This window comes from Glycine soja, chromosome 12 (genome assembly GCF_004193775.1).
Source record: "Glycine soja cultivar W05 chromosome 12, ASM419377v2, whole genome shotgun sequence".
Classification (NCBI taxonomy): domain Eukaryota; kingdom Viridiplantae; phylum Streptophyta; class Magnoliopsida; order Fabales; family Fabaceae; genus Glycine; species Glycine soja.
The window spans coordinates 27,766,286-27,789,382 of NC_041013.1; the positions used below are offsets into that span (position 1 = coordinate 27,766,286).

Sequence of the window (23,097 nt, forward strand, 5' to 3'; positions counted from 1 at the left end):
ACAAAAGCAGCATTAAAGTTTCCCTAAGGTACCTCAAATTTTTACGGGACTTTGAATAGTGCAGCACGTATGCATGGGGACCTGCCGTGCTTGCTTATTTATACAGAGAGATGTGTAGCACCACCGATTACAAAATAAAATCAATCGGAGGTATGTGCATCTTAATCCAAATGTGGGCATGGGAACGCTGTACGACTTTGGCTCCAAAAAGAACTCCTCCTATAATAGAAAACAAACCACTCGGACACAGGTTAGTTGTTTTGAAAAAAAAATTCATTTGAAAATAATCAATAATGTAACGCGTTGGCACTAATTATTTCATATTTTTTTTGTAGGTGGCTGCGACGTGGAAACCAACATATTGACAATGATGATCTAATAGTTTTCCGTCGCAAATTGGATATCATGAAACGACATGAGGTAACAAGATCATCATGTATTCGTTAAATAATAAATAAAATGTCATGGTTTAAGATAAATTAACAATTGTGTTATTGTATGCAGTTTCTGTGGGAGCCTTACACAGCAACTGTTATGTCGATGTTGCCTCCCATTTGTTTGGTTGGCAGTATGGCGTGGTGTGCAGTGGTGCCACTCATTTGTTTCCATGTTGTAGAGTGGCACCAATTGGATAGAGTGTTGCGACAATTTGGAATGCAACAACCTATTCCAGAGTCTCCTTCGCAACCATGGAATGTCCATGGGCTAACACTGAAAGGCAAACAAGATGAAAATTGGTTCCAGCTGTTGGCCCCATTTATCAGTCAGTGGAATAATCGAGCTGAGTTTAGGGTCGACGTTTATGCTCGACAAGAGGACCTATTGAGATTTAACTCGGATTACATGGTGTGGTATAGGCGCAAAACAAAAATGTTTGTCGACCCAAACAATGCAAACACGACTACATTGGTATTTATTTCTTTTTAATTATTTAACTTCAATTTATTTCTTAAAGCATCGACATTAATTTCCTTACCCTAATAATTGCAGGGTGAAGTTGCCGAGACATTGCAGTATATGGTGTCACCACAAGGGTGAAACACATGGACAGTTGATGATCTCGTGCCATATGTGGAAAAGTTAGCGATTTTATCCTAAGAGCAAGAGAGGATCACTGAGCCTGTGGCACATGGTCCAGCATCAGAGCGTCGATTTCCCCCACAACAGTTTCACATGCTTCAGTCAAGTGTTGAAACTCGAGGTTTTGACAGACGAAGGGAGATTGTTCAAGCGGAAGATTTTTCCCAACATATGGAGCAGCGTGGCCATGGAATGTATTACACGCCACCAACATGTTCTCAGTATCCTTCGCAGATGTATCAGTATCCTTTCGAAGACCATGACACTGATATGTCTGCAAGCGAACATTCTTTTGGTGGTGTTGCGGAAACACAACCTCATTTTTCATGGCCGACCATGACCCCTTCGCAGCAACATGATGCCCCAATGGCAACACCTAATGCCCCATTAGGTCAGCAATGGGATGTACCCAGAGCAATACCTGATATGGGTGACTTATTAGGTGTTGATTTGCGTCACGAGTTTTCTACAGAGGCTGAGGAACAAGGGCGAAGATAGCGCGCAAGAAGAAATCCGGATCGTCAAGCCCGAAGGTGGGATCGACCATGTGGCACATCCTCGTGCCATCACGGACACCATAATGACTGATTTTGATGTCTATATTTGAATTTTGTTTTGTATCTTTGTAATTTGAATTTCAGACTTAATTTATGGTATCTCATTGTACTTGTTATGGAATTTGTTATGGAATTGCGTTTTCAATCACCATTTGTTATTGAATCACCATCGCGGACACCATAATGACTATTTTTATGTCGCGCATCAAACTAGAATAATAAATAAAGTCATATAGCAAAATTAAAGTTGACAAATACAGAGTTAGGGTTAGGGTTTATGAGTTAGTTTTAGGACTTAGGGTTTATGAGTTAGTGTCAGGGTTATGAGTTAGGGTCAGGGTTATCAGTTGGGGTTAGGGTGAAGGGTTAGGTTTAAGGTTTTGAGTTAGGGTTAGGGTTTATGAGTTAGTTGTAGGACTTAGGGTGTATGAGTTAGTGTGAAGGGTTATGAGTTAGGGTTAGGGTTTATGGGTTAATTTTATGACTTAGGGTTTCTGAGTTAATGTTAGGGTTATGAGTTAGGGTTTATGAGTTAGGGTTTATGACTTAGGACTTAGGGTTTATGAGTTAGGTTTAGGGGTTACGAGTTAGGGTTATGAGTTAGGGTTAGGGTTATGAGTTGAGGTTTAGGGTTTAGGTGAAGGGTTAGGTTTAAGGTTTTGAGTTTGGGTTAGGGTTTATGGGTTAGTTTTATGACTTAGGGTTTATGAGTTAGTGTTAGGGTTATGGGTTAGGGTTATGAGTTAGGGTTTATGACTTAGGACTTAGGGTTTATGAGTTAGGTTTAGGGGTTACGGGTTAGGGTTAGGGTTATGGTTATGAGTTAATTTTAGGGTTTATGAGTTAGGGTTAGGGTTTATGAGTTAGTTTTAGGACTTAGGGTTTATGAGTTAGTGTTAGGGTTATGAGTTAGGGTCTGGGTTATGAGTTGGGGATAAGGTGAAGGGTTAGGTTTAAGGTTTTGAGTTAGGGTTGGGGTTTATGAGTTAGGGTTAGTGTTTATGAGTTAGTTGTAGGACTTATGGTGTATGAGTTAGGGTTAGGGTTATGAGTTGGGGTTTAGGGTTTAGGTGAAGGGTTAGGTTTAAGATTTTGAGTTAGGGTTAGGGTTATGAGTTTGGGTTTTGGGTTTAGGGTTTAGGGTTAGTGGATAGGGTTTAGGGTTATGGGTTAGTGTTGAGGGTTGAGGGTTAGTGGTTAGGGTTTAGGGTTAGTGGTTAGTCTTTAGGGTTAGTGGTTTAGGGTTAGGGTTAGTGGTTTAGGTTTAGTGTTTATGTTTATGGTTTTAACTAACGAATTCATTGAACCCCACAAATAAGTCATGTACAAAAGGCAAAATGTTTTTAACTACCGAATTCATTGAACCCCAGAAATTCAATACATTGAACAGAACGTAAACAAATACAAGTCACTTGACTAACATACATAAATCAACGATTTGAACAACTCCCACGCTCAGATTGCATTGGACATCGACGCCTATTATGCCCTTCGGCTCCACATCTACTACATTTTGGTCGGTGCTCAGATGGTTCGACCCAATCCATCTCATTTCTTATCCTTGTTGATTTTGGCCGACCTTTCGCACGAATTGTAGTTGGGTCAGGGATAAGTGTCCATGCGTCATCAGAAGGAGGAATAGCTGCTTCATTCCTAAGAGGCCACCATTGTGCGGAGTAAGCTTTTAAGATGTGCTCGTTTGTATAAACAACATCTATATATTGGTAGTAGTTCATGCTCACATAACCACAAGCTGCAATAATGTGTGAACATGGATAGTGAAGCGCAGAATACCTTCTGCATTGACAATGACGACCATTCAAGTTTACTGCCCACTTTTGTCTGCCACGTTGCGTTATAGGGTTGAAGCTCTCCTCTACTTCAAACCTTGTGGAGTGGATATCATACACGCGAACGATGTGCGTACAAGCTTGTTCTTGATTTTTCCTCAGTTCTTTAACAAGCTTTGAACAATATACTTGGCCTTCATTTAACTGTCTTTGGGCTTGACGGCCACGCTCAACAAAGTACTTTCGACACCTACTGTACGTTGATTTCACCAATGCTGTTCTGGGAATGTTGCGACAATCCTTTAAAACCTTATTGATACATTCTAAGAGGTTCGTTGTCATGTGGCCATATCGACGCCCTTCTCTATCGTAAGCCATCGTCCATTTTTCCTTTGAGATGCGATCAATCCATGTTGCTATGGCTGGACTCAGTTCACAAATTTTTTCTAAATTTTGATAAAAAAATGTGATTGCATGGAGTGTAGGCTGCATAAAATTAGTTATGAATAACAATTTTAAGTATAAATGAAAGTAAAATAAACGTGACCATCAAATATGAAATCTTACCCAATTTCTTCAACATTTCTTTTTGTTTGGCATTATTGAATTTTCGATTGAAGTTGCTTGCTATGTGTCGCACACAGTAGACATGATAACTGTGGGGAGGTTGCCACCCAAGTGCTTCGTTAGCGACAACGGACTTTATACTCGCGTGTCGATTAGATATCAGACAAATACCATTTTTATCTGTGACATGTTCACGCAAGTGTGCCAAAAACCATGACCACGATGTCAACGTCTCACCTTCGACCACCGCGAATGCTAGAGGAAGGACACCACCATTTCCATCTTCTGATGTGGCCATTAAGAGGGTCCCACGGCATTTGCCGTACAAATGTGTGCCGTCAACTTGTATGATTGACTTACAGTACTTGAAAGCCTCTTTACATTGGCCAAAAGTCCAAAAAACTCTATGAAATTGGCGGTGTTCGCGACTAACCGTATTTCCAACGATAAAATCGTCATGTAGTATTTGAAAATACGATCCAGGAGAATGATTTTGCATGTGTGTTAGCCACGACGAAAGTTTCGCATATGACTCATCCCAATCGCCATATTCAATAGCAATGGTTTTCTGTTTCGCCAACCAAGCTTTTTTGTACGACACCTTGTACGCAAATTGACTGTTAATCCTCTCTTGAATCAATGAAATTTTTATCGATGGATCTTCTCTGATCATGCCTATCAATAGAATAACAAAATTTAAATGACAATTAAGGCTAAACAATAACATAATATGAACATAAAATACGTACCTACTACGCAAGTGGCAATTAAATCTGAATCAAGTTTCTCGTGATCTTGGGTCATGGTCATATTGAGACATGTGTGTGGTCCATCCCATTGAGTGACTTTCCATGAATCAGTCTTTTTAGATAGAATTGCCCTCATGTAGAAAGGGCAAGGACAATCTGCATTTCTATTCAAGCAACAAACCACATACTTGTCCCATTTGCTTTCAACCACTTTGAAACTTTGATGCACCCTCATAACTTATTGTTTGACCGCATTCTTGACCGCATCTTTACTATCAAATTCCATGCCAACATATAATTCTTGGCCAACATTAAAAGTGGATGGCATCTCCAAACCACAAATGTCCTCCTCATCAGGATGACTCCAGTTGATATTATTATAATGCAAAGCATAATTCCAAAATGGATTCTAAATTCCTTGTACACCTTATAGTCCAAAAAAAATTCAAATCATACTTATTTGGCATTAAATACAATTGTAGTGAAATAATAAATGTATTGAGTGAAGTATTTTTTAAGAGGAAATTATACCTTCTGTTGGGTGAACAATTCTTACTGGTGGAATCATTTCGGTGACTTCATTGTCTGTATCAGATATACCGTCAAAACTGTCTTCTTCGTCTAAAGACTCTTCAACGTATGAGTTAGACACAAGATAATAATAATCATCATCATCATCTTCGTCAAGATGTAAATTGCTCATATTTGTTGGCGGTTGTGTGTCATCATTAGATAAATAATTTCCACATGGTGTAACCGAATTTGCAGAATGAAACATTGAACTACCAGCCACATCCTTTTCTATGTACAATTCTAGAATTGACATTTCTTGTTGTTGTTTAAAACTTTCCAACATCGTTTCAACGTCTTCGTCATCGCAAATTTGCAAGGCGATATATTTTCCTGACACTAAAAATCTACAACTGATAGCAGAAATAATTTCATTATTTTGTAATTTTACCTTGTCTCCAATTTTTTTTCTTCAAAGCATTGAAACTAATTCCACGTTTAATCTGAATCGCTTTTTTACTGCCTTCAAATATTACACCATCATTATCTTCATATACTCTTCCATTGAAATACAACACTGTTATAATCGAATTCATCGTGTACCTACAAAAACAATATTTTAATTAATTAATCTTAATAAATTCAAAATAGTAAAATGTAATCACAAAAATTATCTTCAACACAATTTGACATTAAAACTTTCTTCTATAAAAAAATTATTAACTTGAAATATTTTTGGATGGTAATCACTTAAAAAAAATATGATTCCAAGGTAGTAACTTTAAAACCCAAATAAACCATAAACAAAGTTAGTATTATTTATAAATAATTAATTTTCACAATAATAACTTCAACATACGTACTTCAAATAAATATAATGGGAAAAAAAATAAATTTTAAATACCGTTCAAGTTGAATGCAAATAAATTTTTAAGACACATCAACAAATCATGAACATCAACCTTATCTAATTAAAAAATTAATATAACTTTATATTAAAATAAATTTCCACACTCAAAATACTTACTTAAAATAATTATGATGTTACAAATTTGTTTACTTTCACACACTTTTCACAATACATGCTTCATTAATTTTTAACACACTAACAAACTATCAACACCAACCTAATCTAATTAAAAATATACTAAAAATTTCATATTTACCAAATTTTTTCGGGACTCAAATATTTTCTTTAAATAAATATCATCACATATTTCTTCTATTATATACACACAAACAAGGATATAAAATATAAAACTAATTTAATTAAAAAATTATTAACAACTATAAATTCAAACTGGTCTCAAAAATTACTTCAAAAATATTTTATAATATAATTTATTTTATTGAAATTTACGAACCTCATTCACAAATTTAACCCTCAAGAACCAAATTTCAAACCAATTAAAAATTTGATGACAAATTTCTTCTATTTTATACACACAAACAATCATATAAAATATAAAATTAATTTAATTAAAAATTTCATAAAAACTATACATTTAGACTGCTACAAAAAATTACTTAAAAAATTATAATACAAATTATTTTACAGGAAATTACAAAATAAAAATATAAAACTAATTTAATTAAAGAATTACTAAAAACTATACCTTGTAACTGCTATAAAAATTTAATTAAAAAAATTATAACACAAATTATTAATTTCAAAATTACAAACCTGATTCAAATATTTAAGTTCAAGCAAACAAATTTAAAACTTTATGCAGATAAATTCCTAAACACTCAGAAAACTCAAAGCTCCTTGTGCATTCAAAAAACTCAAAGCCACTGATTGTGAGCACACACAGCTGAAAGAGGAAAGAATTCTTCGTCTCAAAGCTACTTGTGATTTCAAGAACACAGCTAAAAATGTTAGTTGTGATTGTGAGTACACAATTGAAAGAAGCCTTCGTATTTATAAGCACAAAATCGCCAGTCCTGATGGCTATTTTTTCTGCCCTGAATCGCCAATGGGAGTTGCAACTTGCAGGCAACTCGCCAATGACAGTTGCAACTCCGCTTCTCTGAAAAAGCTGTCCCTCTAACACTGAAAAGCAGCCCCTTACGCCTAAAACATAGCCTGCACCCTCACTCCATGGAACTCGCCAATTTGGCTGGCGGTTCCCAAGCATCTGTGCATGTCGCCATTTGGACTGGCGATTTGGTCTCTGCACGCACGTATCACCATTGATGCTAGCGATTTTCTCAAGGACACCAAACTCGCCACTGGTTCTGGCGGTTTGGGTCCTGCATGCATGGTTTTCACATTCAAAAGTGCCCCATCTGGGAAATAACTTAAAAACAACCCCATCTGGGGAAATAGTTTCTAAAACTACCCCAGATGGGCAAATTTGCCGACAAAGAAAATACATTCACCAATTGTATTGTCCAGGACCCAAAAAAATACATGTGGCATCCTACATGGCACTCCAAGACATGTGTCAACCCTCCACGTCAGCCCTGCAATAGGAGCACAGACACTTGACCCTTAGTAGTCGGGCTCCCTAACTGACAGGTTATCCCTAACCTATTTATATTTGAATATACTTGAATACCTTTATCTATTGGCAGGTAGTTAATTATCTACAAACCCACACATTATCTACAAGGTACAATTATTTTCTAGCTTTTATCTATAAGCTACACTTTATCTCTAACATTATTACAAGCTACCGACTATTATCTTTGCATTTTCCTCTGGAAAAAAAACAAACACAAACATAAAAACAAAAAACAAAAAAAGAACAAAAGAAAGTCACGATAAAGCATGAAAGTTTACACCACATACTTAGTTACATGTGTTGGGTACCATGATGATGGCTATAAACCAACCATGTTGGGATTATACACTCATTTCTCTTAAAAATGATTGAAAATCATGTGAACATGGTACCTAATGCATGGTTAACTAGGAAATGATGGTTCTTCGGGCATCTCATTCTTACATTTGCCATGCATAGTATAAGTATGCCCTAGTCATTCATCTCTATGATATGTTGTCAAAGTATTGGCGATTAAAATTGCTATTCCTTGGATTATGGGGTTGAACCAAGCACATGCTTTTAAGGAAAGGTTCATTAAGTCAAGGTCAAGCATGGAAGTAACCAGCTTGCAAAAGTTGGGGCAAAAGATGGATCAGGTTACATCGCCTTTTTGTCTACTGCTAACACATGATTGAGCTAAATAATTTACAGAAAAATAAGGACTATTGACGTCCATGTTTTATTTCCAGTTTCACTTTGACAATATGTGATGGACCATGTTGTTTTAATGGAAATCTAAATTGATTCAACCCTATGTCCTGTGTAAAATTTGCAATACTTCAACAATGCATCATTCACATACATTCATACTTTTCATTGGTTGCATTGCTCATTTCATTCTTTCCTTGAAATCAGAACTGTAATCATTGTTATCAAAAGAAGAGAACTTGCTTTACGACGCCCTTACCGAATGCGTGCTAGAGCTAGAGTAATGGGTGAAATAGAGGAGGTGCAAGAGCAAATGAACGCCAACATGGAGGCCATGAAAGAGCTAATGGCCACGATGATGGAGGCCATGATGAGCATGAAGAAAATAATGGAGGTCAATAGGGGTGCAGTTGCCGCTACCAGCGTCGCCACTGAGGTAGATCCAACTCACTCATCGGGCCTCAATCAAGAAGCACTAGGAAGTACGGGCAGCCCCCATTTTGTGCAACTTCAGAACAAGCATGCCTTCCCACTATACGGCTTGCCTCCTAACTATACACCACCCAATGTTGCGCACACTCCCGATGAGAAAGTCAATAACTCCACTCCCATACTCATTGAGAGCCAAAAACCTCAATCTGATCATGCACGTCCCTCAACCCATGGGGGAGACACATGAAGTACCTCACCACAATCTAGCCGACTTCAAGCCTCGCCTCGGATATGCCACTGAGGGGCAAGCAGTTGGTGGTGTACCCCTGCCAAACACTTTGGAGGGCCCTCAATTTCGCCCACAACCACAACCCTTGCATTTTGCGGTGGGGAGAGTCCCTCCTGCTATGGTGGAAAGGGGGAAATTTGATCATATAGAGGAGAGGCTCAGGGCCATTGAAGGAGGTAGAGATTATGTTTTTGCTGACATGGCAGGATTGTGCCTAGTGCCTGACATCGTCATCCCTCCGAAGTTCAAGGTGTCGGATTTCGATAAGTACAAGGGGACTACTTGTCCCAAGAATCACTTGAAGATATACTATCGGAAAATGGGGGCATACTTGAAAGATGAAAAATTGCAGATGCATTTCTTCCAGGAAAGTCTTACTGGGGCAGTGTCACCTGGTATACTAATTTGGAACCTTCTCGAGTCCATTCATGGAAGGACCTAATGTTTGCCTTCATTAAGCAGTATTAGTACAATTCTGATATGGCTCCGAATAGGATGCAACTATAGAGCATGTGTAAAAAAAAGCATGAATCTTTCAAAAAATATGCCCAACAGTGGAGGGATCTGGCAGCTCAAGTAGGGCCCCTAATGACGGAGAAGGAGATGATAACAATGATATTAGACACGTTACTTATGAGAATATGGTGGGTTACATGCCTTCAAGCTTTGCCGATTTAGTTTTTGTCGACGAAAGGATCGAAGTGGGTCTGAGAAGAAGCAAATTTGATTATCCTGCTTTGATGAATGGGAAGCCTGGGGCAAATGGAGAGAATGAGAAGGAGGGAGGGACCCATGCTACGATGCCATTCCTACATGGCCCAATTCCTTACCAGCTTAACAATATCAATACTCGGCCAATATTAGTCCTTCTCATTACCTACCACCCTACCAGTCAAGAACACCCAATCATCCACAAATGCCACCCCTAAATCAGCCACAAAGCTCGCCTGTCGCACAACCGATACCTAACACCACCCTTTACATGAACCAAAACACCAACCAGGGAAGGAATTTTCCAACAAAGAAGCCTGTAGAATTCACCCAAATTTCGGTGTCGTATGCTAACTTGCTCCCATATCTACTCAATAATTCAATGGTAGCCATAACCCCAGCCAAGGTTCCTCAACCTCCATTTTTCCGAGGATACAACTCGAACGCAACATGTGCTTATCATGGAGGAATTCCGGGGCATTCCATTGAGCATTATATGACCCTGAAACATAAGGTGCAAAGTCTTATTGATTCGGGCTGGCTAAAATTTGAGGAGGATAATAACTTGTGAATTATGACATTGGCAAGCGACACTATGCATGGGTCAATTTGAAGGTTGTTGTTAGATATCTCCAATGACTCATTAAGATTTTCAAGTTTATGCCATTACTGTAAACAACAGTCACAATGCTAATAATATGGATAAATTTGATGCCCTTGTCTCTCATTCTCTCACAATTACATCTTTGCTTATTTAACTTCCACTGGAATGTGAATGTAAGCCGTTGGTTTATTTGCTCAAGCAACCTACGCTCTTGAGTTTGACTTCCAAGTCTGTTCAATCAGAAATTTCTCGTTCTACAGGTTTGGTGAGAGTGTCGTAAACGACGAGTAAAAAGTTTGATTGACTATGTTTCAAATAAAAAGTACAAACATTCATGTGACCTCATTTTATCATTCCCAAAAGTTTTTATTTTTGAGAGAAGAGTTATCAAGAACAAGAGTCGTCCAACTTAATCTGTCAATTGAAAATTCTTTAAATGTTTATTGTCCTTGAAAATTCATTTTTGAGAATCTGTACAATTTCCTTCATTTTTCCTTGCTACAAGGTCGTGACAAAAGACAACAATAGATATCTCAGAGCCCTACATTGGGGCAATGAGAGGCACCATGCATGAGCCTTAAGCAAACCTAGGAGCAGATCAGAAGTTCTTACCCAGTAGGTCGAGAACCCGAAAGGGCGGCCTTGGCAAAAATTAGGGTAATAAAAAAAATTAAAAAAAAGAAAAAAACAATCAGGGGCGTGTTATTAAGGTTTTGTCCCAAAATCCAAATTACAAAAGGATCTAAGTCAAGATTTGAAATGACACATGACCATGTTTCAACATCCTAAACACTAGCTTATCCTTTGCTACCCCCCTTCGAGCCAAAGCATATTTGTTTTCTAAAAACAAAAAAAAAAACAAAAAAGCAAAGGCAAAATAGAAACCCTGAGTAGGAACAACCGCTAACCAGCGGGAAGAGCAATGCAAACAACACATGCATGAAGTTGGGCAACAATGAAAAGAAAAAAGAAAAGAAAATCCGCCAAAGGCGAGTGAAGAAAAAAAAGAGAGACAGAAGATCTCCAAATTCTACAAGAAAGGCACAAAAGTGCAATGAAAGATTAATGTATGAGACAAAAGGAGTAGAGCCCAACCCAAAAGGTACAAGCAACACTCTTGAGGTTCTTACTCAATATAACCCTTAAACACTCTTTGAGCCTCTTTAATCCTTTCTTTCATAGCCCTCTTACCCCTAACCACGTTACAAGCCCAATAAAGCCCATGTGGATCAAGGAATGACTAATTTTGTTTTTTAGTTGGGATTCTGGAATGAAACCCACACACGCTTGTGATTGTTGAAAAAATATATATAAAAGAAAAAAAAAACCCTGAGGTTCGCACTTGCACATTTGAGAAGAAAACTCATTTGACCAAGAGCTCGTGGAAGATGCCCAAACATTTTATGTTAGTCTCTCATGCAAACTCTTAGGATTTTATTTCGAATCCAAGGGTAGCTTCGTTATATAAATTCTTTCGTGATCAGCCCATGTCATCAAGTTTCAGTAGGATCGACAAACCTTTGGCATCACTCTATCAGGAAAGTTTCACTTGGTCACATACCAAAGTGTGACAATTCATTGCCATCCTTCAATGGGGCACATGATTGATCTCGAAGCCTTATGTTTTCTTGTTGTGCAGAATAATCAAAGTTTTTAAAAGGAAAGGGGAAAACCCTAGGATCAATATTTTGATTGATTGAATGTCAAACAGCTCCATTGTCGTCACTCAAATTTTCAAGTCATCAAACAAAACATACACTCAGAGGGAGTCCCCAAGGAGATTTGCAAAAAAAAAAAAAAGAATGAGGTTGCACGAATTATCGCGTCTTCCAGAAAGAGACAACCAATCTATGTTTTCCACAAAAGAAAAAACAAAGGCAAAAAGAATCAAATCAAAAATAAAAAAAAAATAGGAAAGAATGTCATGAGCATTACATAATTTTCATGGTTCAAAATTATTTTGCATTACTAGCATTTCAAGATGAAGGTTGCATGCATCTGCATCCTAAAAATCACGTTCATAAGTGCATAGACTTCTCTATATATACCAATTTCCTAAATCTAATGTCCTATCTTTTGAGGGTGAGAGACCCTCTCAAAGAGTCAACCTCTTGCTTTCTCATAAGGTTAAGCCCTTTGGTACTAGTACCTATTGGCATGTTTCGTAGAACTCAAAGTCCTCGCTTTTACCTTTCATAGGACTCAAAGTCCTCGCCTTTATCTTTCATAGGACTCAAAGTCCTCATTTTTATCTTTCGTAGGACTCATAGTCCTCGCCTTTATCTTTCATAGGACTCAAAGTCCTCTGTTTTGATGCTTTCATAGGACTCAAAGTCCTCTGTCATTTACATTTCAAAGACTATCAGAGTCTTTTGCCTTGCAGAGACTATCAATGTCATCCATCTTTACTTTTCAAAGACTATCATAGTCTTTTGTCTTGCAGAGACAATCAAGGTCATATGCTCCTTTATTTTTCAAAGACTATCAGAGTCTTTTGTCTTACAGAGACTATCAATGTCATCCGCCTTTACTTTTCAAAGACTATCAGAGTCTTTTGTCTTGTAGAGACAATCAAGGTCATCTGCCCTTTACATTTCAAAGACTTCAATGTCTTTTGTCAAGATGACAATGTCTTCATTTACATTTCAAAAGACGACAATGTTTTCAGTCATTTATGCTTTCAAAAGACAACAATGTCTTTAGTCATTTATGCTTTCAAAAGACGATAATGTCTTCATTTACATTTTAAAAGACGACAATGTCTTTAGTCATTTACATTTTCAAAAGATGACAATGTCTTCAATTACATTTTAAAAGACGACAATATCTTCAGTCATTTACGCTTTCAAAAGACGACAATGCCTTCATTTACATTTCAAAGATTTCAATGTATTTTGTCTTTTATAGGACTCAATATCCTTGTTTTTGCTTTATAGGACTCGACGCCCTCTGTTTCCATGCTTTGAAAAAAAAGAGAAAAAAAGAGAAAAAAGAAGAACTTCAATGTTCTCATGTTTTCTTGGTTTCACTTCCTTGGTTGCCCGGTCGAATAGCAAGATCGCTTGAACAAAATTAATGTCCTTATCTTTATTCCCTTTTATTACCAATAAAAGATAAGCAAAGAAGGGCAACTGTCATACACTAATTTCGTCCGGGGACTATCATTTGCTAACATTTTGATTATTGCTAGCCGAATTAAGCTGCTTGACACTAGGTGTCGTGCAATACGAAAGGTTTTTTGATGTTTTGATCAAGGATGCAAAAATACCCAAAGGGGAGGGCAAAAGGGTCATTTTAAGGCTTTTTTGAACCCTGGCTTGCCCAAGCTAGCCTCTGGCTCGCCTGGGCCACCAAATAACTTCATGGTGAAGTAACCAACTTGCCTGGGCAAGCTCAGCTCACCTAGGCGAGCTGTCATGACCCCAAATGCCTTGTTTTGCTATAAATAAGCGTGAAGAGGGACTGAGAGGGAGGTTTAGAGGTCTAGAGGTGAAGGTTTGGAGAGAAAGAAGAGAAAAAGAAGTTAAATCACCGTTGAATCGCGACTGCAATTGATTTCTACATCGTTCTTTGGTCGTTCTTCGTTCTTCATCCGGTTAGTGTTTATCTTTAAGGATTTGAATGCAATCTATGTACCCTTAGGGGTCCCCTTTATTGTTTTGTGCATCTTCATCTCCTTCTCCTATTATCGGTGATCACTTTTCTTTTGTAAAGTAAGTTTTAACCGATCATTAGTGTTGAAGTTATCTTCAAAAAAGGATTGAAGGTTAATAAACAAAAACCAAAATAAAACCAACTCATAAACTTCTTCACTTCATCAAAATATCGCCTGAGATCATTTTAAGGTCCAACGCCTTAACGATTCTCTCCGCTTTTTGAAGTTTAAAACATTGTTTCAAGGTCCAACGCCTTAAATGACTTTTGTTTGCAATTAAAATCAATCTTTCAGAAAAACATAAAATCAATGTAACACTCAAATTTTCAGACTTAAAGAACTACGTAGGTTTGATTTTATCAACGCCTTTGCCTTTTTGGTTTTTCTAACGTTTTCCTCAAATAGAAGTTGGTGGCGACTCCGCTCATTTTCTCCCTTGGAGACAAATTCCCCGGCCTATAATTTTGGCCTTTTCGCACCCCCGCTGAAGGGTAGGTTGCGACAATGATAATCTGTGTTGCTTCCCAAGAAGACATCTTTCACAAGCTTCATTATCTTCTTTCAAATATGGTAGACCTTTTATCATATTCTCCTTATATAGAAGCTTCAAAGCTTGAGTATTAAAGTGACCAAACCTTTGATGCCATAACCTTGAATCATGCATCAATTGTTGCTCTCATGGCAATGCTAGTGTTAGTAGTATACTTAAAGCTTATTGGAAAACTTCTATTTCCTTTCTCCATTTTAACTTTGGCAATCTCTTGCCTTTTGTTACTTTTATCATAGATAGTGCAAGTATCTCCTTCAAAGTGAAGAGAATAGCTTTTCTCCATCATTTGTCCAATGCTTGAGAATTTCTTTAAGATTGGGAACTGATAAGACATCTTTGTGAATCTTGTACCTTTCTTTTTCTCCACCGTGACAGTGCTTTTTCCTTTTGATTCTACCATGGTGCCATTTCCCAATCAAACTTTGACTTTGACAATGTCACCAATTTCCTTGAAGATGCTTCTATCATTAGCCATGTGATTGCTGCAACCGCTATCCAAGTACCAGTTTCTACCTATCTCATCATTGGAATCTTGAGTAGCATAAAAAAAATGTTTCTCATTGTCATGATCTCTATATGTCCAAATTTCTTACAATAATGGCATTGTGGTCTTCCACGATACCAACAATCCTTCTCTAATTGGCTTGTCTTTTTGTAGATGCCACATGGAGGAGATTTTTCTTGATTAGTCTTAGAGAAATTTCAAGAATTCTCTTTATTTCTATAAACTTCTCCATTTTTCTTTCCACCATTTTCTTTATTTTGAGACCGTAATTTGAGCTTTGATTGAGAGGCATTACCGACAAAGTCTTCATTGTGCCTTTTCAATCTTTGTTCATACGCTTCAAAAGAACCCATAAGTTTTGTCACTCATAAAGTAGATAGATCTTTGGTTTGCTCTATTGCAGTCACAATTGCGTCATATCTATAGGGAATACAAATAAGAATTTTTTCAACAATTTTCTTGTCAAGAATATTTTTCCTGCATGCTCTCATTTGACTAACTATTTCTTTTATCCTAGAATAAAAGTCTTTCACAGTCTCAAACTCCTTCATCTTTATTACCTCAAAGTCCCGTCTTATAGATTTGGAAGTTTAATGGCACGTACCTTGTCATTTCCCTAAACCTTCTAGTGCAGTGTACTCCATGCATTGTTAGCATTTATGGCATCCATTATTCTTGGAAAAATTGCATCATTGACTAATTGTTGTAAACTATACAATGCCCTTGAATCTTTTTGCTTATTATCCTTTAACTCATTCTTTTGTGCTGCAGTGAAAGTTGAAGTGTTTGTAAGAGCAATGGATTATTCTTCTACAATGTTCCATAAATCTTGAGAGCAAAAAACTTTCTTCATTTTGATGCTCCAATAGTCATAATTTTCTCCTCTGAAAATAAGGACAAGAATAGATAAAGTTTGGGTAGTATTGATCATGGTTGAGTATTTTAGAATATGGTGGAATTTTTTGAAAGTAGTTGCATGATATTTATACATCAAGTAGATGACCGAATATAGCTCTGATACCATTGCTAATAATATATTAGGGGAATAAAAAGATAGTTAGTTGTTGGATGGTGATTGATAGTTAGGTTTAGGATAAAGGTGCATAGGATAAAGGCGTGGTTAGACAATGGAAGGAGGAACTTTCATTGATTTCTCAAAACTCATTACATTAAGGTGTTGTAAGCCTATTTATAGGCAAGCAAGGTTGGTGACATCATATTTTTAGAGAGATTTTTTTACACTTTATACAATAGTCTAGAATACTATCGTCTACTTTGGTCCTAAATCTTTCTAGATTGTTCTTAACAATACTCTTATACTTTTCTAGTACATTTAACTTCTAGATAAATCATGAGATTTTAGGATCTTCTTCTTTATTCTAGAAATTTGTATCATATTTTAACATCAACAAATCAATGTGGCTGGGGATTACACTCCTTCTTCCAACCTTCCTAGTATTAAAAGTTGACTATCAATCAACCATTGCCCATCGTCCATAACACGTTGCATGTCCAGCTTATGAAAAAACTGGAAATTAAAGAAAGACACACCTCCTTCAGCTTCTGTTATCATAACTCCTTTCTTTGGCCTCCATATCTTTGACATGCAGTTGTTCATGATGTGGTTTTTGATGCAGCGTTCAGTGAGGAATCCACCCACCATACGAAGTTTAGCATCAATATTGAAATTATTTTCATTGGAACCTTGAAAACAAAACCATCATCCTCCTCTTCGACCAACGATAATCCTTAATTTCATAGCATTCTCCATATCCTTCTCCTTTTACTAGAAGTATTCTTACAGTGTATCACTCAAACTCTCAAGAATAACCTCACAGTGTTTCACTCAGCTCTCACTCACCAAAAACACTCAACGTGGTTACAAAAAATTATATAAGTGTAAAAAATTAACTTCTAGAATTAATTAATTAATTATGTTCATAATAATATCATGTGAAATTTAAAACTAGAATAAAAAGATTATATAAAGTATCCTCCAAGATGAAGATTTATAATACATAGTTAAAATAACAATTTATACGTATATATATATATATATATATATATATATATATTAAAAGTAAATGTTAATTTATTATAATATTAATTTTGCTAAAAGAGATAATTGAGTTCGTCATCTTTTTTTCTCTCTTAATTAGCCCACTCATCTTGTATATCTCTTTTTTTGCACTATTACCTTATATATATATTTACTAGTTTTAATTTAGTCTGTTCTTTATTGATTTTCTACTCTAGGTAGTACAAGTTTCTATATTATCCTATCATTAACTTTATTGGCTTTCAATGCCAAATGTTTCTTGAATAACTATGTTAATCTACACTTGGAGAAAGAAAGAAATGATAGATGTAATATATCATGTGATAAGAAAAGATTGAGAAAAATTAAGAATATTAATGAAGTATTAATTTGTAACCTTTGAGTGTCTAAAAATCATTCCCCATTATCAATACAACTGGTGAAACCGCGCGTCTCATTGGATTTAGTATTGATAACTATGCTTGGATATTGCTAGCTTGATTAGTCAAAAGTACTTTTTTTATTAGTTAGTCAAGAGTACTTTAGACCGGAGAATGCGCGAAATTACATTTCTTTTACTTTTCCTTTTGCGGATGAATGCAAACAATATTTCTTACCGAACTTAACAAAAATAAACAATATCTTCCCCCAACATTTTGTACACACATGCCTTCCACCACTTATAAATAGGTACCCTCTCCACATTCCTTGAACCAAACCAACAAGCTAACAAATCACAAACACTTCAAGTCAAAGAAATTAACATGGCATCCCTCAAACAAGTTTCACCCCTATTATTACTCTTCCCTCTATTGCTCATTTCCCTCTTCAAGTCCTCCCACGCTGCAGGAATTGCCATCTATTGGGGTCAAAACGGAAACGAAGGCTCCTTGGCAGACGCATGCAACACTGGCAACTACCAATTTGTGAACATAGCATTCTTGTCCACATTTGGCAATGGCCAAACCCCCCAACTAAACCTCGCTGGCCACTGTGAACCCAGCACCAACGGCTGCACCAAATTCAGCGACGAAATCAAGGCGTGCCAGGGCAAAGGCATCAAAGTGCTACTCTCCCTCGGAGGAGCCAGTGGGAGCTACTCCCTCGGCTCAGCCGAGGAAGCAACACAGCTTGCAACCTTTCTTTGGAACAACTTCCTCGGAGGACAGTCGAGTTCCCGCCCATTGGGCGATGCTGTCCTCGATGGCATAGACTTTGACATTGAGGCCGGTGGCGGCAACCATTGGGATGAACTTGCAAGGGCCCTCAATGGGTTCAGCTCACAGAAGAAGGTGTACTTGGCTGCAGCCCCACAGTGTCCAATCCCTGATGCTCACTTGGACTCAGCCATCAAAACCGGCCTCTTTGACTATGTGTGGGTTCAGTTCTACAACAACCCTCCATGCCAGTACTCTAGTGGCAGCACCAACAATCTCATCAATTCTTGGAACCAATGGACCTCAAGCCAGGCCAAACAAGTGTTCTTGGGACTGCCAGCTTCTACTGCAGCTGCTGGTAGTGGGTTTGTTCCTGCTGATGTGTTGACCTCCCAGGTTCTTCCTGCTATCAAGGGTTCTGCCAAGTATGGTGGAGTCATGCTTTGGGACAGATTCAATGATGGTCAAAATAAATACAGTGATGCTATTAAGGGTAGTGTTTAATTTAGTTTGAGGTTAATTAAGATATATATAGCCATCATGTCTTTGGAATAAGTAGCACCTTGAGTAGGTTTTATTCCTACGTAGAGTGCTATAAATAAATAACTGCTATAGTGTTATGTGATCATTTTGAAGTATGGAATAAGTAATAAATAACTACATCCCGATCTCTTGAAATACGATGCGAGTATACGACAAGATAGAAAATTATCTCTTTTTATTTATTTATTTATGGATGGAAAATAATGTAATAATTTAGTATTACACTAAATTAGTATCCAAATTTAACCATTTTAATTTTTAAATTATAAAAAGGTGATTTTAATCCCTTAAGTCAACAGATAATGTACATCATTTTAGTTTCTAATGTTATCAATTAACAATAATTTATATAATATAATTTTTGAAATTATTAAACAAAAGACTAAAATGACTGCCATTTACTAAATTTTAAAAAAATATAAGAATATTTTGATTACATTTTTATAAATCTAGAAACTACACTGATTAGTGTTCTAGAAACTAATTTGAACTATTACTATTCTTCATTCTATGCTTTTGACTCTTACGTTGCATCTCTGTGATTACAATTTACACCTTGTTTATATCTTTTAATTTTTTTTTATCTTTTTAATGTAACACCTAAAGAATATTATCTTTTATTTGCTTATATTTCTAAATTTTAAAAACTTAAATTATAAGAATATCAAAGTTAAATAAGCGGAAACAAAAACATAACGGTACACATCCTAAAAATTCTAAATAAAGTTTATGGCACTTATGTGCCATATAAAATACACACTACTAAAAAAAACATATTTTTAACATGCTCATTCAATATTAATTTTAAGAAAATTGACTTCAAAAATAAAAATGTACAGTCACATTTTAATAAATAAAATTTTATCTTTAACATCAAACAAACGGTGAATGTTATTAGGAGTAGTTTAACATGGATTTATTATAAAATTGATGTTATTGGTACTCAATGAACATTGATTTTATAAAAAATTAATAATATTGTGATTGATCCATTACTATCGGTTTTTTTTTTTTTTTGAAAAGAATGATGTTGTCAATCTTTTAACTCTCAAAATCATGTTCCTCTTTTCCTTTAACCTCAAATCCCAAAATCCTATCTCATAGATCTCATCAATTTAATTCAATTCCATCGAGATGGACACCACTATTACTCAACTCAGTCCCTCCTGCAATACTGCCGTCGAACCGCCGCGACGTAGTGTTCACCAGCGGCTGGTCCAGTCGACGTTCTTTCCTCACAAGCCACCAGAGCCCATCGAAAAGAATGAGATAGAGGACGAACGCGATGAGGATTACTCCAACACTGAGAATCACAAGAAGAGGAAGAGGCCCAAGGCTAAAACAGCTCCTGGATAAAAAGCTTCCAAGGTAGTTAGTTCATCTTCTATTTTCTTCATTTAAAAGTTAAAACTTTTAATTTAAATTTCATTTTTTAAATCTTAATTAATTATGAAATCTTTTCGGTTTATGTATCGTGCTTAATAATGTCGCGGTAAAATTGAGGTGTCGCTGGGAAGGTGAGAAAATTGAGGACTTCAAATTCTAATCGTATTTTACTTGGTTTTGTTGTTTTTTCTCTACGAGCAGAATGTCACGCTAAAGTAAAATGCATCGGCAAATGGGACTAACAAGGGTTCAACTTCGCGGCAGGTGTTGGCTGATTCTAATCCGGTTAATGCACAGTTACTGCAAAGTGCGAACGGATTTGGTCTTCTTCTTTACGCTCAATCATTTCTCTGTAATCTCCAATCTCATAGTCGTATCGAATTTTAAGTATTCTTTTTTTCCAATTGTTTTGTTTTCTCTGTTCTGTGTTTATTTTCCCCTAATTTAATGCAGTTTGTAGATTTTGTGTGAGCGCTAGCCTGAATTTTTTTTCTAGTTGTTTTCATAGTTAGAGAGTATTCTATCGTGGATTAAAATTGAAAATTGCAGAAGCACAGTGCATGCAAAGGTTTGGAAGATGAAAAACATACCAAGTATAATGAAGCCTATAACGTGTTTGTAAAAATGCTATTGAGGAAAATAGTTGGGTTGGGTTTCCAAAATCAAAGTTTGTGTTAAGAATTGGACAGCCACCTATGCGGTGGATTGGTGGGAACAATGTTGCTGTGTGTGAGAACGAGAAGCAACTATTTGCTGTGGAAATTGGAATGTTTGAAATTGATATTTAACAATGACAATTTCTTGTTAGCTACCCAACCTCCATCTGCTAATAATTTTTTTTTCTCCTCTTTGACTCAAGTTACCTTTACCTGTTTGCTTTTTTATTCAACTTTCATTTTCAGTTTTTAACTTTCAAGAATTGAATTTCAAAGTTTAGATTTTCTGGGGTGTAGCTTTTCTTCCCATACTTTGCATATGGGAGCTTGAAGTCTAAATTAGAGTACACACGGACTGTGTGGGGGTTAAAGACATCAGATTTGGGAAGTGCAGAATAACACAAGAAGAAATATTGAGAGTAATTAGAGAATTGAAATGAAAGATGATGTGATATGTATGTTTACTTGGTTGAGCTTAAACTGGCCAGATAAAACTAAGAAAGTTTGCAAACAAAATTATCTTACTCTTATTTTATTTTTTATTGGATCCAGACCTTTGTTGGTTAAGTTCTATATTTTTCATGATTCGTGATATGAATATATTTAAAAGTATCAAAATGACTTTGTAGTTAGTAGCATGTTGCAGCATATTGTAAATTATGTTGTTGGCCTTTGTCTTGCAGGCAGAAGTTGAGAAACTTTCTTCGGAGGAGCAGGGATTAGATGATCAAATAAGGTAATGTGGTTTCTTCACAATAGAAAAAATAGATATTTGCTATTTTAGAATTGTTAGCCAATGCTGATTTTTCTAAACTTTTTGTTGGGAAATGCAAGAAAGACGGAGGAATTTGAGTGAAAATGAAAACAACCAGAAGTAATCTACTCTCTATTCGATTGATTTTCCCTTAGTCCTCTGTTACATAAGAAAAAGTAAATTGTTGCCAGTATATTATTAATTTATACAAATTTCAGTTCTTTTTATGTGCCACCTTATCACTTGTTATTATAAACATTGCTTTTGTTGTGTTCTCTTGTTAAATCTCATTATTATTATTATTACTATTATTAAGGATTTTTTTTTGTTAAGACCAGTTCATTTTTGCAAGCTGAATGAAACTCTAATAGCAATTAAAGCTCTGCATGGAACCACCCTGGAAGTCCCAAATCCTGAGGAAGTAAGTTTAGGGCATAAATTAATGAAAGGTTCACGAACTTTTTAAAACTGATGTTCTTGATGCATGATGGAGAATTGTTGCTTCTATATGCACCAGGCTGTAGACCATCGAGAGAGAAGATATAAAATCATTCTTAGAAGCACAATGGGTCCATTGATGTCTACCTTATGAGGTATAAGTGTCTTGACTAGTATTATTTACTTAAAACTTTCTAGTTAATCTATCTAATTATGCATTGTCCATTTAATTCTTGGAACTTCTGAACTGTTTTCAGTCAATTTGAAGAGGTTAGTGGTGCTGATCTCCCCATGATCCCACTCGCTTCCAGTTTTGGTTCCATTGAGCAACTAATGACGGAAATGGTTCCTACTAAATGCAGTGGAAAAGAACTTGAACCTCAAACTCAACTTTCTTCTCAGGCATTCTCTGATCTATAAATACTTCATAGATGGGTTGTGGACCTGTGGTCTAGTTGTGGGGATGAGATGATGTGAACTTGACTAGGAGCGGATCACTTGATACAGACTACGAATATTTGGATGATGCCACTTCCAGTGAAGGAAGATAAGTCAGGGTAGACGCCACTTCCAATGAATGAAGATAAGTCAGGGTAGACGCCACAAGGATTATCTTGATAAGTATGAGATTGGTTCAACAAGGAACCCAGAGAGAAACTCTCACCAAATTTTATCAAGTGCCAAAAGTTTCTTTATTGAAAATAAAAACCAATACTTATAGTGTATTTGAACAAAAAGATAAAAATAGACATGGACCTTCTAAACAGTTTGGACCAAAATTACAATAAATAAAAATTATAACTAAAAACATATTTAACTTGGGTATTTAAATTAATTTGAGCCTTCAACAACAATTAATAGTCTTGATCGTGTCTCTGCCTCTGGGTCTTCATCCTTCTCCACTTGGGCCTTCACCCTTCTCCACTCGG

The 23,097-nt window shown here is 36.3% G+C and overlaps 1 protein-coding gene and 1 long non-coding RNA gene across 2 annotated transcripts; both read left to right on the forward strand.

Moving 5' to 3' along the window:
- The first annotated feature begins 17,962 nt into the window (after positions 1 to 17,962).
- Positions 17,963 to 19,069, forward strand: LOC114379380 (acidic endochitinase-like). The gene has a single exon (XM_028338024.1). The coding sequence runs from the start codon at positions 17,999 to 18,001 to the stop codon at positions 18,893 to 18,895; it is 897 nt and encodes a 298-aa protein (XP_028193825.1). The 5' UTR covers positions 17,963 to 17,998; the 3' UTR covers positions 18,896 to 19,069.
- Positions 19,070 to 19,976: 907 nt separating this feature from the next.
- LOC114379349 lies at positions 19,977 to 22,769 on the forward strand. The gene is made up of 6 exons (XR_003659459.1): positions 19,977 to 20,302; positions 20,522 to 20,672; positions 21,660 to 21,712; positions 22,069 to 22,151; positions 22,248 to 22,323; positions 22,426 to 22,769. It is a non-coding gene; the product is annotated as an uncharacterized LOC114379349 (long non-coding RNA).
- Positions 22,770 to 23,097: the final 328 nt, after the last annotated feature.

What these genes read in the sequence shown, in the direction of transcription:
- LOC114379380 (XM_028338024.1), top strand. Translation starts at nt 17,999, where the DNA reads ATGGCATCCCTCAAACAAGTTTCACCCCTATTATTACTCTTCCCTCTA.